Source organism: Dipodomys merriami, unplaced genomic scaffold (genome assembly GCF_024711535.1).
Source record: "Dipodomys merriami isolate MVZ:Mamm:240054 unplaced genomic scaffold, mDipMer1.0.p SCAF_7, whole genome shotgun sequence".
Classification (NCBI taxonomy): Eukaryota; Metazoa; Chordata; class Mammalia; order Rodentia; family Heteromyidae; genus Dipodomys; species Dipodomys merriami.
In genome coordinates, this window is record NW_027206290.1 from 73,379,125 (window position 1) to 73,397,880 (window position 18,756).

The window sequence follows — 18,756 nt, forward strand, 5'->3', positions numbered from 1 at the left end:
AATATTTCTAAAAGGGTACCTAAGAGAAGGCCTCTGTTTTCAGACTTTTCTTTTCTTTTCTTTTTTTTTGTCGGTCATGGGGCCTGAACTCTGGGCCTGGGCGTTGTCCCTCAGCTCTTCAGCTCAAGGCGAGCACTCTACCACTTGAGCTACAGCGCCACTTCCGGTTTTCTGGTGGTTTATTGGAGATAGGAGTCTCATGGTCTTTCCTGCCCGGGCTGGCTTTGAACCGTGATCCTCAGATCTCAGCCTCCTGAGTAGCTAGGATTACAGGCGTGAGCCACCAGCGCCCGGCTGTTTTCAGACTTTTCAACAATCCATGTTACCATCCATTAACTTCATTACATTAATTTCAAAGATTTTTTTTTTTTGGGTCCAGTCATGGGGCTTGAACTCTGGGCCTGGACGCTGTCCCTCAGCTCTTCAGCTCAAGGCTAGCGCTCTACCACTTGAGCCACGGCACCAATTCCGGCTTTTTTTTTTTTTTTGCTTATGTGGTGCTGAGGAATCAAACTCAGGGCCTCATGCATGCAAGGCAAGCGCTCTACCACTGAGCCAACTTCCCAGCCCTCAAAGATTATTATTTTTTTTTTTTAAACTTAACATTCCATACTTGAGTGCACTACTTGGGATACTGAAGCAGGAGCATTACTTGAGCCCAAAAGTTGGAGGCCAGTTTGGGCAACATATAAAGATCCTGTTTCAAAGAAACAAAATATGTTCAATCACTTCCTCTTGAAAGTCATGCTGAAACTGGGAAACATAATGGCTTCTTGAAGTCAACTTTCCAAATACCATATCATCGACAAATATAACAACATAATCTTTTTCATTTTCTTTTCTTGTGTGTATGTGGATCTGGGGATTGAACTATGGCCTTATATATGCAAGATAAGCAATAAGCTGCACACCTGATGTGAATATACTGCCTCTTTTTTTTTGTCGGTTGTGGGGCTTGAACTCTGGACTTGGGACTGTCCCTGTGCTCTTCAGCTCAAGATGGGTGCTCTACTGCTTGAGCTACAGCGCCACTTCCGGTTTTCTAGTGGTTTATTGGAGATAAGAGTCTCACGGCCTTTCCTGCCTGGGCTGGCTTTGAACCGTGATCCTCAGAAGCTAGGATTACAGGCCTGAGTCACTGGCGCCCGGCTATATACTGCCTTTTATTATGTAGTCCAGGCTTGCTTTGAACTCAAGATCCTCCTGTATCTGCTGATCACTCTTTGGAATATATAGATAGGAGTTTGTCATTATGTCCAGCTTAATATACAAACTATTTTTCTCTTTCAATACTAGGACTTGAACTCAGGGTCTTGTGATTATTAGACAAATGTTATGCCATTTGGACCATGCCTCCAGCCTGGCATTTTTGCTATTTATATATTTTTTTGTGCCAGTTCTGGGATATCAACTCAGGGCTTGAATGCTGTCCCTGAGGTTTTTGCTCCAGGCCAGTTCTCTAGCACTTGAGCCACAGCTCCACTTCAGACTTTTTTGGTAGTTAATCAGAGATAAGAATCTCACACAGAGTTCTTGCCCAGGCTGGCTTCAAACTGCAATCCTCAGATCTCAGCCACCTGAGTAGCCAGGATTACAGGTTTGAGCCACTGGCACCTGGCCAGCACCTGGCTTTTTGCTGGTTATTTTGAAGATGGAGTTTCATGGACCTTTTCTTTTTTTTTTTTGGTCCGGTCATGGGGCCTGAACTCTGGGCCCGGGCGCTGTCCCTCAGCTCTTTAGCTCAAGGCTAGCGCTCTACCACTTGAGCGACAGTGCCACTTCCGGCTTTTTTCTTTTTGCTTATGTGGTGCTGAGGAATTGAATCCAGGGCCTCATGCATGCAAGGCAAGTGCTCTACCACTGAGCCACCTTCCCAGCCCCTCATGGACCTGTTCTGTCTGGACTAACTTTAAACTTTCATCCTCCATATCTTAGCTTCCTGACTAGCTAGAATTATAGGCATGAGCTACTGGCACTCAGCTTTAGGTTATGTTTTATTTAATTTATTTATTTAATTTATTTTTATTGTGAAAATACTGTACAGAGGGGTTACAATTACATGGGCAAGATAATGAGTACATTTCTTATCAAGCATTGTAGCCTCCTCCTTTGTTTCCCCTTCCCATCCCTTCGTATCCTTCCCCTTCCCCCCCTCACCCCCACCACCAAAGTTGTAAAGTTCGTTTTCGACATAACGACTTGTACAATGGGTCCTCCTGTATCCCTGTTTTAATGATTTGTTTTTTCCCTTCCCCTCCACATATACCAATATCATATATAGTAAAAGCAGGGGTTATACCATGGGGGAGGGACATACAAAACATTTAGGTTATGTTTTAGACAGAGTTTTGTGCTTTTGCCAAGTACCAGCCTGGGCTAGGATCCTTCTACCTAAGGCTTTCCACCTAGCTAGGATCACATGTGTGTGAGCCACCACACTTGGCTTATTGGTTAAGATGGGGTCTTGCTTAACTTTGATTCAATCTCTGCTTATCACTTATTGGGGATTTCAGCCTTAATACAATGCTCTTGATCATAGGAAAAACAGTATAGTTAATATTTTATTCATAGTAACTTTAGAAAAAGGATTAATGATTACTGTTTGGCAAGTTGGAATCTTTTTTTTTGAAGTTACTTCAAAATCCTGACTTGAAATTCAACCTCAAATTAAGTTGATAAATTAAGTAAGATGTTTTGGATATAGTAGTCTTTATGTATCTTACCTTTGAAGGGCTACCACTGAACCTGTACAGCAGAGCACTGCTTGGTGTAAGGCTGGATCCATTCTTGTGAGGGGAAATATAAACAGAGTGCTGCTGGGAAATGCGGCGTGGTGAGCCTGGCTGTTGCTTAATGTGTGGAAAAGGAGACAGTGGTGGAGCATCCATCTAAAATGACCCAAAAAATAAGATTCATAAATAATTTTTTGAATCCCATCATACGTTCATTTTTATAACATGTCTGGTTACATTGAGTCAGTTACATTGTAACTGCTATTTATGGCTGAAAAAGCAAAAAAAATAAAATAAAAGGGGGGGGTTCCATTACTACTTTTCAACAAGCTAGAATTTATTACTTTGGTTCTTTTAGGAAATCTTGTAACTGGAATTAGGAATTCTGGGAAACCAGGTATGGAAGAACGTGCCTGTAATCCCAGCACTCAAGAGCTAAAGCAAGATGACTTCAAGTTCAAGATTAGCCTGATATAGTCTTGAGACCCTCGCTCAGAAAGAATCACAAAACAAAACAAAACTCTGAGGCAAGCCAGAGCTGGTGGCTCACGCCTATAATCCTAACTACCCAAGAGGCTGAGATCTGAGAATCATGACTCAAAGCCAGCCCGGACAGGGAAGTCACCTTGAGACTCTTTATCTCCAATTAACCACTCAAAAACTGCTGGCTCAGGGCTGGGAAGGTGGCTCAGTCGTAGAGTGCTTGCCTTGCATGAGGCCCTTCCATGAGGCTCTGGATTCAAATTTCTCAGCACCAAATAAGCAGAAAAAGCTGGAAGTGTCACTGTGGCTCAAGTGGTAGAGTGCTAAAGAGCTGATGGACAGAGCCCAGGCCCAGAGTTCAGGCCCATGACCGACAAAAACATAAACAAAACCACTGCTGGCTCAAGTGGTAGAGAGTTGAAGAGCTAAGGGACAGCGCGTAGGCCCAGAGTTCAAGAACCACAACTGACAAAACAAAACAAAACCTCTAAGGCAAGTTACTAGGAGTGACTAGCCAGGAGTATGGGGAACCCAGGTTCGCATTTAGAAAACAGGTATTGGACTGAGCAGTGTAGCCCAGCTCTATTCCTCACGAATGAGGCCCTGGGTTCAATTTTCAGCACCAAAACAAAATCAAAGAAAGTAGGAACCAGGAGTAACTAATGTTCTAGCACTTGTAATGCATGTATGTATGCGCGTGCGCGCACACATACACTCCCTACAACTAAGACAGTAGCAAGAAAAATGAGAGATGGAATTCTGTGAGCCACAACAATCCAACCAATATGTGAATGAAATGGGGAAAACCTCATAAAGATTTAGAAATAGGTAAGGATTTCATTTCTCTTTAATATTTTCTATAACAGAAATGGTTTCTAAACTAATATTCATTGTCTTCATGTGAGACTAATAAAACAGTTTCAGTCAGCTGTGGGAAAAGATAGTCATAGCCCAGAATATGACAGGAGAGGCTGAATTAATGAGGTCAGATCATTGCGGTTTCTGAGGCTAACAAACCAGTTTCTTTCAAAGGGGAAATGATAAAAATGTAGAGATGTGTAGTTCTCATTAGGTCCTTCTTTTTGTTGTTGTTGTGTGTTGTTTTGGAAATAAGGTCTTGCTACTAGCTCAGGGTAGCCTTGAACTTGGGATATTTCTGCCTTAGCCTCCCATGTGCTAGGGTTCTAGATATGAGCTGTCTCACCCAGCTTGGGCAAAAAGACTGTTTCTTTTTTTTTTGGGGGGGGGGTCTGGTCATGGGGCCTGAACTCTGGGCCTAGGCACTGTCCTTCAGCTCTTCAGCTCAAGGCTAGCACTTTACCACTTGAGTCATAGCACCACTTCTGGGTTTTTTCCTTTTGCTTATGTGGTGCTGAGGAATTGAACCCAGGGCCTCAGGCATGCAAGGCAAGCGCTCTACCACTGAGCCACCTTCCCAGCCCACAAAGACTGTTTCTTTTTTTTTTTTTTTTTCTTATTTTTTGCTTATGAGGTGCTGAGGAATTGAACCCAGGGCCTCATGCATGCAAGGCAAGCACTCTACCACTGAGCCACCTTCCCAGGCCAAAGACTGTTTCTTGTAACCAATGTCAGCTTACATACTAGTAACACTTTCTCATGCCTCCTGTTATTGACAAAATGAAGGTCTACATAAAGATTTAAGTCTTATCTTTATTAATGGTCCAGGCCAACTAATTTCTTTTTTTTTTTTCTTTTCTTAAGAAACAAATTTACCAAGCTAGAGGTATAGCTCAAGGGGTAGTGTACCTGCCTCACAAGCACAAAGCCCTAAATTCACCCCACAGTCATATTTATTCTCACAATATGAGAAATAAAAATAAATACTGAACTTTAGTGTCTTAATATTTCCATGTTCCTGTTTAGTCCTTCCCCATATACACACACAATTTCTACCAGAGTATAGATGAAATCCCCATGGCTGCCTCTGGTCTCAGTTATATGATATTGCCTTAGTAATTCTAACTAATTACTAGTTATGCTCTGATTAATTGCTAGCATACTAGTTTCCTACATAAATTGTTGGTGAGGCTTTAAACTCTGAAATAATTATCTAGCAAAATACACTCAGAAGTAATCCAACTAGAACTATAGATATCAAAGTAGTAAAACTTAAAAAAACATACCATATGTTCTTGATTTGACAAGTCATATTTCAATGCAAATGACTTCACTCTTCCCACAAATATTGTATTATAAAATTTGATAAGATCACCTCTTTCTTCTTTCACTGGTTCACAAGAACAGTCAGGTGTTTTTGTGGCATCTTCCATCTCTGTTAAAAACAATTCAGTGTTGTGATAGGTATACTTTAGTATGTAAGTTGGTGATTCGAATTACAACCCTCTATACAATATTACAAATCTCACAAATCTTTATGAAAAGCAAAATTCCAGAGAAGGTTCAGAAACCCATCTACATTATTTACAAATTGAATTAGAATCTAGAGAAATACAGCATGTGGATTGAAGGTGGTACTTTTTTCTCTGGATACTTTTTTCAGTACAGCACAGCACAATTTTGGGGTTCAATGTACTTGGTAGCTCTTAAAGAGAAAACAGCCTAGATGGGGTTTAGCTAAACTTCAAAGCATGAAATGCAATGGCATAGCTTGAGCTTCTGATTATAAAAGGCTTTCAGGGGCTGAGAAGGTGGCTCAGTGGTAGAGCACTTGCCTTGCATCCCTGAGGCCCTGGGTTCAATTCCTCAGCACCACATAAGCAAAAAGAAAAAAGCCAGAAGTGGTGCTGTGGCTCAAGTGGTAGAGCGCTAGCCTTGAGCTGAAGAGCTGAGGGACAGCGCCCAGGCCCAGAGTTCAGGCCCCACGACTGGACCCAAAAAAAAAAAAAAAGGCCAGTGACTCAAGCCTGTAATCCTAGCTACTCAGGAGGCTGAGATCTGATGACTGAGGTTCAGGACAGGAAAAGTCCAGGACAGGAAAAGTCCATGAGACTCTTATCTTCAATAAACTACTCAGAAAATTGGAAGTGGCGCTGTGGCTCAAGTGGTAGAGCACTGGCCTTGAGCTGAGGAGCTGAGGGACAGTGCCCCGGCCCAGAGTTCAAGCCCCCATGACTGACAGAAAAAAAAAAAAAAGGTCTGCAGATATTCTTATGGGTTCTTTGAAAAAGGTGGTAAAGTATATCCTCACAAGTTAAGAAAGAAAAATTGCTTGTGTTTATCATTCTGTAAATACCTGGCAAGTGGTAGGTTTTCTAAGATTCTTACTTCCCATGTACAAACATAAACTAGTGATGATTCTAGTTAGTGCCCTCAGTTACAAAACAACAGCAAGGCTGGGAAGGTGGCTCAGTGGTAGAGGGCTAGCCTTGCATGCATGGGGCCCTGGGTTCAATTCCTCAGTACCACATAAGCAAAAAGAAAAAAAAAAGCCACAAGTGGCGCTGTGGCTCAAGTGGTAGAGCGCTAGCCTTGAGTTGAAGAACTGAAGGACAGCATCCAGGCCCAGAGTTCAGGCCCCACGACCGGACCCCCCAAAAAAAACAAAAAACAGCAGTCCCCCAGTGCTTTTCTATATACTGGTGCCACTCTTACTCCAGGCAGAGCTTTAGCCTACTCTTGTTTGTTTGGTTTTTTTTTTGGGTCTGGTCGTGGGGCCTGAACTCTGGGCCTGGGCACTGTCCCTCAGCTCTTCAGCGCAACGCTAGCGCTCTACCACTTGAGCCACAGCACCACTTCCGGCTTTTTTCTTTTTGTTTATGTGGTGCTGAGGAATCGAACCCAGGGTATGCAAGGCAAGCGCTCTACCTCTGAGCCACCTTCCCAGCCCCTAGCCTACTCTTGTTTGAAGTCAGAGGCTGGTGGCTCACATCTGTCATCCCAGCTGTGCAGGAGGCTGAGATTAGGAGGATTGTGGTTCCAGACTGGCAGAAAAGTCTATAAGACGCCAATATAAAAAGTAATTGGGCAGGGAAGGTGGCTCAGTGGTAGAGTGCAGTGCTTGCTCTGCATGCATGAAGGCCTGGGTTCGATTCCTCAGCACCACATAAGTAGAAAAAAGCCAAAGTGGTGCTGTGGCTCAAGTAGTAGGGTGCTAGCCTTGAGCTGATGAGCTGAGGGACAGCGCCCAGGCCCAGAGTTCAGGCCCCACGACTGACCAAAAAAAAAAAAAGGGCATAAAAAGGTATGTATGGCTTAGTGCTAGAGCACTTGCCTAGTACCACAAAAAAAAAACCCATAGCATATGAAAAAAGTTCTCATTCTCAACATATTAGCATGCAACCACTGAGAACATAGGTAGAAGCATGACTTTCCCTTAAGAAATCCAGAAAACGCAAACACAGGGAGTCACCAAAGCTCTCAAATCCTAATTTTGAGGCCATCCCTCCCATTTGAGTCCAGGGCCTGCCAAGTACTATTATTGGGTGGTACTCCCAGCTCTAGATGTCTTTTTTACTAGAGATAAATAAATAAATTGTACACACACACACACACACACACACTCTCACTCTCTCTCTCTCTCTCTCTCTCTCTCTCTCTCTCTCTCTTGCTGGGTGATGGTGGCTCATGCCTGTAATCCTGGCTACTCAGGAGGCTGATATCTGAGGATCATGGTTTGAAGCCAGCCTGGGCAGGAAAGTTGGTGAGACTCTTTTCTCCAGTAAACTATTCAGAAAAATCCAGCAGTGGCACTGTTGCCCAAGTGGTAGAGTGCTTGCCTTGAGCACAGAGCAGCTCAGGGACAGTACCCAGCCCCTGAGTTCAAACCTCAGGACCAGAAAAAATAAAGTGGGGGTGGGGAGGAGCAGGAGAAAATGAAGGAGGGGGTAACACTTCAAAAAGAAATTACCTTACATATGTAACTCTAACCCCTCTGTACATAACTTTTATAATACAATTAAAAATGAATGAATGAATGAATACATAAATGAGAGGTGCACAGTACCAGGTCTTGAATTCAGGACCTTGCGCTAAGGCAGGAAACTTACTAGTCTGGCCATGCTGCCAACCCTACTTCTGTTATTTCCTTTTTTTGAGTTTTTTTTTGCCAGTCCTGGGGCTTGAACTCAGGGCCTAGGCACTGTCCCTGAGCTTCTTTTGTTCAAGCATAGCACTCTTTACCACTTGAGCCACAGCGCCACTTGCAGATTTTTCTGTTAATGTGGTGCTGAGGAATCGAACCCAGAGCTTCATGCATGCTAGGCAAGCACTCTACCACTAAGCCACATTCCCAGCCCTACTTCTGCTATTTCTGAAGGATCTTGACTGAGGAAGTGCTGCATATAATATTGGATGTTCAGAATTCATGATAGGAAATTAAAGGCTCTAAGAAGTACTAAAGATGGAAAAATGCTCACTTTAACTCCAGTTTCCTAATCTTTAATGCAGTCTCTCTTGTCCTATAGCCCTGATACTACCACCCTGGGAAATACTGTCCCAAATCACAGCAGCTGCAGTTTGAATATCTCAACCAAACCTCACAAGGGATTGGACCAAGTAGGATCTTTAAGAGGGGACAAGGGGGCTGTGGGGCTGTGAGTATAGGCTAGTGAAAAAAAAGAAAAAAGAAACAGGCTAGTGATCAGGTCATAGGATTCTGTCTCATGAATAGCTTAACATATTTATACATAGGCTGAAGCATAGCTCAAGTGATAGAGAGAAAGATCTGGAGTTCAAATCCCAGTGCCAGGGGAAAAAAGAGGCCATTATATAAAAGCCTATCTCTGGGAGCCAGTGGCCTATACTCCTAGATACTTAAGAAGGCTGAGATCTGGGCTGGGAAGGTGGCTCAGTGGCATGCATGAGGCCCTGGGTTTGATTCCTCAGCACCACATAAACAGAAAAAAAAAAAGCCAGAAGTGGCTCAAGTGGTAGAGCACTAGCCTTGAGCTGAAATGCTGAGGGACAGTGCCCAGGCCCAGAGTTCAGTCCCACGACCGGACCCCTCCCCCCCGCCAAAAAAAAAAAAAAAAAAGGCTGAGATCTGAGAATCATAGTTCAAAGCCATGCAAGAAAGACTATTAGTTTGAATTAACCACCAAAAAACCAGATATGGAAGTATGGCTCAAATGGTAGAATTCCAGTCTTAACAAAAAAAGCTAAGGAACAGTGCATAGGCCCTGAGTTCAAGCCCCAGTACTGGCATTTTAAAAAAGTCTATCTGGTTCTGTTACTTCTACATGTCCATCTTGCTATGTGATACCCTGTGCTGCTGGGGAACTCTTCCAAATCCTTTCCATCAATAAGAAGGCTTTGGGGCTGAGAAGGTGGCTCAGTAGTAGAGCGCTTGCCTTGCATGCCTGAGGCCATGGGTTCAATTCCTCAGCACCACATAAGCAAAAAGAAAAAAGCTGGAAGTGGTGCTGTGGCTCAGGTGGTAGTGGTAGAGCGCTAGCCTTGAGCTAAAGAGCTGAGGGACAGTGCCCAGGCCTAGAGTTCGGGCCCCACGACTGGACCCAAAAAAAGAAGGCTTTTACCAGAGGCAGATGTCTCAACCATGGTCTTTGACTTCCTAGTCTCCAGAACTAGAGAAACATCGAGTATCAGGCATTCTGTTACAACAGAAAAACACTAAGATGGATCATTTACAATTATTTAATCTCTTCCCTGGAATAGGTAAGAAGCTATACTTTGTTTGAATGAACCAAGCACTTAAAATTTTTGGGATCAGCCGGGTGCTAGTGGCTCATGCCTGTAATCCTAGCTACTCAGGAGGCTGAGATCTGAGGATCATGGTTCAAAGCTAGCCCAGGCAGGAAAGACCGTGAGACTAGTCTCCAATAAACTACCAGAAAACCGGAAGTGGTGCTGTAGCTCAAGTGGTAGAGCACTCGCCTTGAGAGCTGAAGAGCTGAGGGACAGTGCCCAGGCCCAGAGTTCAAGTCCCATGACCGACCAAAAAAAAAAAAAAAAAAATTGGGACCTTAGATACTAACTAAACAAAATTTTAGCTAGCTATATTTTCATTTCAAAATAGAAAGATGCCAGTTAACATTTATATAGAAAGATTTGTACCTTCCCACTTCACTAAGCATTCTTCACACACTAAAAGTAAAGTCCCTGTAGACCTAGGCATTGCTATACCACAAATACCATAAAAAATAGAACTTAGCAAAGACTTGGAGGATAAAATCAAAAAGGGTTGTTTGCATGGGGCTATAACTTTTATGAATCTTTTCCTCTAAGAGCTAGAGATTTCTAAGTGATATAATTTGAGGCACACGGTATACGCTTGGTACAATGCCTGGGGTATATATGCACCAGGCCCTGGGTTTGATCTCTAGCACCACACACACCAAAAGTGCCTTGTCTACCTTACTGACATCATGATCCCATGTTGCCAGACACAGTATTATAAGATTGTATGATCCAAACAAAGGTATACTGTATGTAGCATGTTAAACTGGATAGCTTACCGACGGCTGTCATTTCACAATCACCATTTAGGTCATTATTGTATGTCACAACTTCTTTTGGAATACTTCTCAACAGAACACTTCTATAAACCTACAGTCCAGAGTAAGGAAAAAGGATTGCTAAGTCATACAAAAGCATGGGATAAACAAAATAAGAAAAACAAATGCTATATGGCTGACAGTCAAGGTTAAAACCTTTATAACTCTGGTAAGTGCAGAAAATCTCAACTATCAATCATAGAAGGAATTATGAGGTAGAGATTACTACCCAAAATTTGCTATCTTAGTTTACAAAACAGAAGAAACTAGTAGTAACTACAAACTAACAAGCAGGGTTTATTTTAAAAAGTAGTCCCAAAGTTGGGGGCTAGTGGCTTATGCTTTTAATCCTTGCTACCAAGGAGGCTGAGATCTGAAGGTCACAGTTCAAAATTCTTATCTCTACCATAAAGCTGGAAGTAGAAGTGTGGCTCAAGTAGTAGAGTGAAAAAGCTAAACAAGAGCCCAAAGCCCTGAGTTCAAGCCCCTGTACTGGCACTAATTAAATAAATTTAATAAATAAAATAATATCAGGGCTAGGAAGGTAGCTCAGTGGTAGAGTGCTTGCCTTGCATGCCTGAGGTCCTGGGTTCCATTCCTCAGCACCACATAAGCAAAAAGAAAAAAGCCAGAAGTGGTGCTGTGGCTCAAGTGGTAGAGCGCTAGCCTTGAGCTAAAGAGCTGAGGGACACCGCCCAGGCCCAGAGCTCAGGGCCTGCAACCGGATCCCCCCCAAAAAATAAAATAAAATAAAGTAAGGGCTGGGAAGGTGGCTCAGTGGTAGAGCGCTTGCCTTGCATGCCTGAGGCCCTGGGTTCGATTCCTCAGCACCACATAAGAAAAAAGCTGGGAGTGGCGCTGTGGCTCAAGTGGTAGAGCCCTAGCCTTGAGCTGAAGAGCTGAGGGACAGTGCCCAGGCCGAATTCAGGCCCCACAACCGGACCCCCCCCCCCCCAAAAAAAAATAAAGTAATATCAAAGACTGAAACTTATTCTTCCTTCCTTTTCACTCCTTACACAAGAATAATTTGATCTCACTGGGCTGTTCCTAGAGCCCATTCTATTTTGTCAGTCATGAGGCTTGAAATCTGGGCCTGGGAGCTGTCCCTAAGCTCTTCGGCTCAAGGCAAATGCTCTACCACTTTAGTCACAGCACCACTTCTGGTTTTCTGGTGGTTTCTTGGAGATTGGCTTTGAACTGCACTCCTCAGATCTCAGCCTCCAGAGTAGCTAGGATTTCAGGTGTGAGCCACAGCACCGCCGCCCCCCCCCTTCCCTCCCGCCATCCCATTCTTATCTCCTTTTTGATGGTCACAAGAACATTTCTTTCCCTGCTCCTAAATTGTTTCCTTTATCTTACAAACTTGAGGGCTCGATCCAGTACCCCTTGTCTTGTCTTGTAAATTACTGGCATTGTGAGGCTATTTAGGAAGCAATGCTTGGACCATTTTTTTTTTTTTGGTGGGTCTTGAACTCAGGGCCAGAGTGGTGTTCCAGAGCCTTTTCTGTTCAAGGCTACAGCTCTATTACTTTGAGCCACAGCACTACCTCTGGTTTCCTGGTGGTTAACTGGAAGTAAGAGTCACAGAGCCTGGCACCCGAGTTTCCTGCCTTTTATTCCTAGCATATCAGGAGGCTGAGATATTAGGATTGTGGTTCAAAGCTAGCCTGGTCAGGAAAGTCCATGAGACACTTATCTCCAATTAACCACCAGAAAACTGAAGTGGCACTGTGTTTCAAAGTTGTATAACGCTAGCCTTGGGCAAAAAAGCTCAGGGACCATGCTCAGGCCCTGAGTTCAAGCCCTAGGACCACCACCAACAAAACAAAAACAAAAACAAGGTCTCTTTGGACTTTCTGCCTGGGCTGGCTTTGAACTGCAATTCTCAGGTTCTGAGTAGGATTACAGGTATGAACTACAGGCTACTTGGCCCATTTTTGACACATCTTAATTTCACTGTAATGATCTTTAGAGATAATCTAGACTTCTTAGACTTGATTCCTGAGGAAGTTTCTTGAAGAGGCCCAGAAACTATCACAAGATTTAACAAATGCTTATTTTGGCTTTTAAAGAGCTGTATATTACTTAGTATTATAGTCTACTCTAGAGGTTAAGTGAAACTATTTTGGGGCCCTTAAATATGATTACCTGCCCCATCTTTTTCTTTCTACTTTAACCAAGGCTAGAGAAGAGATCATTTTGATCCCTAAGAGCAGAGAAACTAGGTTTTTTGTTTTGTTTTTTCGGTCGGTCATGGGGCTTGAACTCTGGGCCTGGGAGCTGTCCCTGAGATCTTCAGCACAAGGCTAGCACTCTACAACTTGAGCCACAGCACCACTTCTGGCTTTTTCTGTTTATGTGGTACTGAGGAATCGAATCCAGGGCTTCATGTGTGCTAGGTGAACATTCTACCATTAAGCCACATTTCCAGCCTGAGAAACTAGGTTTTTGAATATCCCAAGTCTTAAAGTAACTTCACTATGTTCTTAAGCTTCGGTAACAATATAAAATAAACATTTGTTAAGCATTTACTGTGTGTCAGGATGATATACTAATTTTTTACATTTCTGTTTTGGGTTTTTTTGGGTCCGGTCATGGGGCCTGAACTCTGGGCCTGGGTGCTGTCCCTTCCGTTCTAAGTCGTGGGGCCTGAACTCTGGGCCTGGGCGCTGTCTCTCAGCTCTAGGTTAGCGCTCTACCACTTGAGCCACAGCGCCACTTCCACCTTTTTTCTTTTTGTTTATGTGGTGCTGAGGAATCAAACCCAGGGCCTCAGGCATTCAAGGCAAGCGCTCTACAACTGAGCCACCTTCCCAGCCCTTTTTTTGTGTTTTTTAAATCAGTCATGGGGCTTGAACTCTGGGCCAGGTGCTGTCCCTCAGCTCTTCAGCTCAAGACTAGTGCTCTACCACTTGAGCCATAGTGCCACTTCCGGTTTTCTGTTGGTTTACTAGAGATAAGTCTCACAGCCTTTCCTGCCTGGGCAGGCTTTGAACCATGATCCTCAGCTCTCAGCCTCCTGAGTAGGTAGGATTTACATTTCTGTAACTCAAAGGTTTCACAGGATTATCACCATGGCTATTAAAATAAATTAATTAGCCAGGTGTTGGTGGCTCTCGCCTGTAATCCTAGCTACTCAGTAGGTTGAGATCGCAGTTCAAAGCCAGCCCGGGCATGAAAGTCTGTGAGACTATCATCTCCAGTAAACCACCAGAAAACCAGAAGTGGCACTGTGGCTCAAGTGGTAGAATGCTTGTCTTGAGCTGAAAAGCGCAGGGACAGCGTCCAAGCCCACAGTTCAAGCCCAATGACCAACAAAAAATAAATAAAATAAAATAAATTAGATAAAATGAGATTATACAGAGAAAGGTGGAGGCTGGGACACCATTTAGAGGGTTATTTAAATAGTGCCAGTGAGGGATAAAGATTACCTAGAGTGGTGGAGTGAGTGGAGTTGTGTGGGAAGTAATCAAATAATGAACCTATTTTGAATGCACAGTTGATAGGTTTGCTGATATATTATTTTGGGTCCGGTCATGGGCCTGAACTCTGAGCCTGGGTGCTGCCCCTCAGCTCTTCAGCTCAAGGCTAGTGCTCTACCACTTGAGCCACAGCGCCATTTCCGGCTTTTTTTTTTTTTTTGCTTATGGGTGCTGAGGAATCAAACCCAAGGCCTCAAGCATGCAAGGCAAGCGCTTTACCACTGAGCCACCTTCCCAGACCTCCAGTCTTGCTTTTTGATGGTTATTTTGGAGATGGAATCTCATATGGACTTTTTCTTTTTTCTTTTTTGTCGGTTGTGGGACTTGAACTCTAGGCCTGGGTACTGCCCCTCAGTTCTTCAGCTCAAGGCTAGCACTCTACCACTTGAGCCACAGCACTTATGGTTTTCTGAGTGGTTTATTGAAGATAAGAGTCTCACAAACTTTTCTGCCTGGACTGGCTTTGAATTGTGATCCTCAGATCTCAGCCTCCTGAGTAGCTAGTATTACAGGCGGGAGCTACAGGTGCCTGGCTTCTCATGGACTTTTCTGCCCCAGTTGTCTTTAAAACAAAATCCTTTGTATCTCAGCCTTCTATGTAGCTAGGATTGTAGACATGAGCCACTGGCACCCAGTGATTTTGCTAAGTTTTCAATGCTGGGGGAGAAATCCTAGGATTCCTCTGGATAATTTATAGCCCATGAAAGAAAGTGCATTTCTTTAGTGTGGCTGTGGTTTGTATGTCTCCTATCACTTTTACAAATAACTTCCTGTCTGCATTAGTGCCATCTTGGAATAGCTCATTCCAAACACTAAATTGAGATGCAGAATCAAATTGTTTAGGGTCATGTGAATGATGCATAATGTTGCATCTTTACTGCTAATGAATCACACAGACCTTCCGTGTGACATTCAGTATCCCCTGTTGTCACTGTATTTTATTTTGGTGCCCTAGGTAATACATATATGTTTGTGTAAATTAGGGAAGGGAAGGAGAACAACAAAATGGTGAGACAAAGGACAAAGGGTGACTAATACAACAGCAATACTCACAAGATATTATATTGGAAATAAACTGTATATCTTGGGGGGGGATGAAGGGATGGGAAAGTGGGAGAAAAATGAGGGGGGTATAACAAATTCAATAAGAAATATACTCACTACCTTATATATATAACTGTAATGCCTTTGTATATCACCTTGACAACAAAATAAAAGGTGAAAAAAAATTATTAGCTGGGCGCCAATGGCTCATGCCTGTAATCCTAGCTACTCAGGATCTGAGGATCTCGGTTCAAAGCCAGCCTGGATAGGAAAGGCTGTGAAACTCTTATCTCCAATAAACCACCAGAAAACTGGAAGTGGTACTATAGCTCAAGTGGTAGAGTGCTAGACTTGAGCTGAAGAGCTGAGGAACAGCACTCAGGCCCAGAGTTCAAGCCCCACAACTGACAAAAAAAAAAAAAAAAAAGCCGGGTGATGGTGGCTTAAGCTTATAATCCCCTAGCTATGCAGGAGGCTGAGATCTGAGGATGGAGGTTCAAAGCCAGCCCAGGCAGGAAAGTCCATGAGACTCTGATCTCCAATAAACCAGTAGAAAACCAGAAGTGGCCCTGTGGCTTCAGCCTTGAGCTGAAGAGCGCAGGGACAGCGCCCATGCCCAGAGTTCAAGCCCCATGACCGACAAAAAAACAAAACAAAACAACCCAGAAAACTTTATGCTATCTTATGCTAGTAATCATAGCTACTCAGAAGGCTGAGATCTGAGGATTGCAGTTTGAAGCCAGTCCAGACAGGAAAGATTGTGAGATTATTTTATTTTTTATTTTTTGGGTCCGGTCGTGGGGCCGGAACTCTGGGCCTGGGCGCTGTCCCTCAGCTCTTCAGCTCAAGGCTAGCACTCTACCACTTGAGCCACAGTGCCACTTCCGGCTTTTTTCTTATGTGGTGCTGAGGAATCGAACCCAGGGCCTCGAGCATGCAAGGCAAGTGCTCTACCACTGAGCCACCTTCCCAGCCCCAGATTGTGAGATTATTATCTACAATTAACCACCAAAAGGTGAGAAATGAAGTTATGACTCAGGTGGTAGAATACTAGGCTTCACTGAAAATGCTAATGAACAGAGGTTAGGTCCTGAGTTCTAGCCATGGTACTGGTACAGATCAGAGATGTTGAACATTTACTCAAAGATGACAATTGGATGCAGATGATATAAGAAGCTTTAGTAAATAAATCCTCAAATTTTACCAAATTTAACCATCAAAAAAATCAAGTTCCATATAATTAAAGAATATTATTATTATATCTCTTTCACTAACTCTTCTAGTAAAACATTTCACTCAACAAAGAACAACTGGAGTGACAGAATGAAAAATAGATGCCAGTATATGGATATATCAGAAACAGCCAGATTTCCTGACTTGTATTGAAACTGTCTTTCCATAAAATGAGTTCAAGTTTAAAAGTATCTATTAAAGCAGAAAATAAAAAGTATAGTAAAACTGTAAAGGTAACACATATTTTATATGATTTGTCAACAGAGAAATAGTTCAAATCTATTTTTGGACAGTAGGAAAAATAATGTAACTCACATGACTATTAGCTTGGGGCTGATTCCTGTAACTTTTCATTATTTCTTGAAAAGTTCTTTCTTCTTTTGTTACCTAAAGAAAATAAAAACCACATTTGTCATCTAGTTTTGAAAGAAAAATGGCTCTTAAAAAAACCTTCAATTATGGGTTGGCCTCAGGAATAGCCTTGCAGAAAGCCATAAACTCCAGGCCAATCCATGACTAAAAACTACTACCATTTATGATTTTCACTGCCTTTAAAAAAGTTCAAGATTTGCCAGGTGCCAGTGGCTCACACCTGTAATCTTAGCTAGTCAGGAGGCTGAGATCTGAGGATCTCAGTTCAAAGCCAGCCCAGTAGGAAAGGCCATGAAACTCTTAACTCCAATAAACCACCAGAAAACTGGAAGTGGCGTTGTAGCTCAAGTGGCAGAGCGCTAGACTTGAGCTGAAGAGCTGAGGGACAGTGCCCAGGCCCAGAGTTCAAGCCCCATGACTGACCAAAAAAAAAAAAAAAGTTCAAGATTTGTGGCCTGTGGGGACTCAGTTAATAGTTTCGTAGTCAAAAATCCCTGAGATGCTATGGTATAACTTTATTGAGAACGCATCAATTTATAAAAAGAATGATAAAATTCAGACCTGCTGAATTGCTTGCAGTCTCCAGTTAAGTACTTATTAAAAAGAAAATTAGGGCTGGGAAGGTGGCTCAGTGGTAGAGTGCTTGCCTTGCATGCATTAGGCCCTGGGTTCGATTCTTCAGCACCACATAAGTAAAAAGAAAAAAGCTGGAAGTGGCGCTGTGGCTCAAGTGGTAGAGTGCTAGCCTTGAGCTGAAGAGCTGAGGGACAGCTCCCAGGCCCAGAATCAGGCCCCACGACCAGACCCCCCCCCCCCAAAAAAAAAAGAAAAGAAAATTAACCACTTACTAAAGGCCAGAAAATGTCTTCTACTGATTCATAATAAAACTGAGCAGCTATTATAAGATTAGCTTTTCAACATTTCAAGGCAGACTATAGGGTTTCTAATGCTTACAGAAGTCACAATGGTGGCTCAAAAAAAGAAAATGGATTTTTTTTAGTGATCTAAATAGGAATCTCTTCTGTTTTATCTGTTATCACAAAGGTCAATCCTTTCCCTGCTTTACTATCCATTAGTAGCAAACCTATTCTCTATAATGATGAACTAGATAAAGGAAAGTCTGAACTTGAGTGCTTTCTGAAAAATACAAATGATTACTTACCATTAAAATTTACTTTGTATAAGGATTTTTAATTTTTAATTTTGTCAGTTGTAAGGCTTAAACTGAGGGTCTGGAAACTGTCCCTGGAAGCCTAATTTATGACTTAAAACATGGTGTTGCAGGGGATGGGAAGGTGGCTCAGTGGTAGAGTGCTTGCCTTGCATGCATGAGGCCCTAGGTTCAGTTCCTCAGCACCACATAAGCAGAAAAAAGCCAAAGTGGTGCTGTGCTCAAGTGGTAGAGCACTAGCCTTGAGTTCAGGCCCACAACGAACCAACAAACAATGACAACAACAAAAAAAAAACATGCTGTTGCAAGCTGGGCGCCAGTGGCTCATGCCTATAATCCTAGCTATTCAGAAGGCTGAGATCTGAGGATCATGGTTCAAAGCCAGTCTGGGCAGAAAAGTCTGTAAGACTCTTATCTCCAATAAACCACTCAGAAAACCAGGAGAGGCACTGTGGTTCAAGTAGTAGAGTGCTTGCTTTGAGCTAAAGAGCTGAGGGACAGCATCCAGGCCCAGAGTTCAAGCCCCATGACCAACAAAAACTAAAAACAAACCATGGTATTGCAACTATAAGTAAAATTCATTAAAAAAAATTTTTTTTGTGGGGCTAGGAAGTGGTAGAGTGCTTGCCTTACACGCATGAAGCCCTGAGTTTGATCCCTCAACACCACATAAGCAGAAAAATCCAGAAGTGGCACTGTGGCTCAAATGGTAGAGGACTAGCCTTGAGCTGAAGGGCTGAGGGACAGCGCCCAGGCCCACAGTTCAGGCCCCAAGACGGAGGGGAAAAAAAAACAGAAACAAAAAA

The 18,756-nt window shown here is 43.0% G+C and overlaps 1 protein-coding gene across 1 annotated transcript in view; it reads right to left on the reverse strand.

The window, feature by feature from the left end:
* Positions 1-18,756, reverse strand: part of Rbl1 (RB transcriptional corepressor like 1) — a 67,271-nt gene that overhangs the window by 5,099 nt on the left and 43,416 nt on the right. Inside the window, exons 18-21 of the mRNA XM_070007262.1 lie at positions 16,723-16,794; positions 10,610-10,700; positions 5,360-5,508; positions 2,724-2,888 (exon numbers count right to left, since the gene is read on the reverse strand). Of these exons, the coding sequence (XP_069863363.1) occupies positions 2,724-2,888; positions 5,360-5,508; positions 10,610-10,700; positions 16,723-16,794 (477 nt within the window). The remainder of the gene's footprint in view (positions 1-2,723; positions 2,889-5,359; positions 5,509-10,609; positions 10,701-16,722; positions 16,795-18,756) is intronic.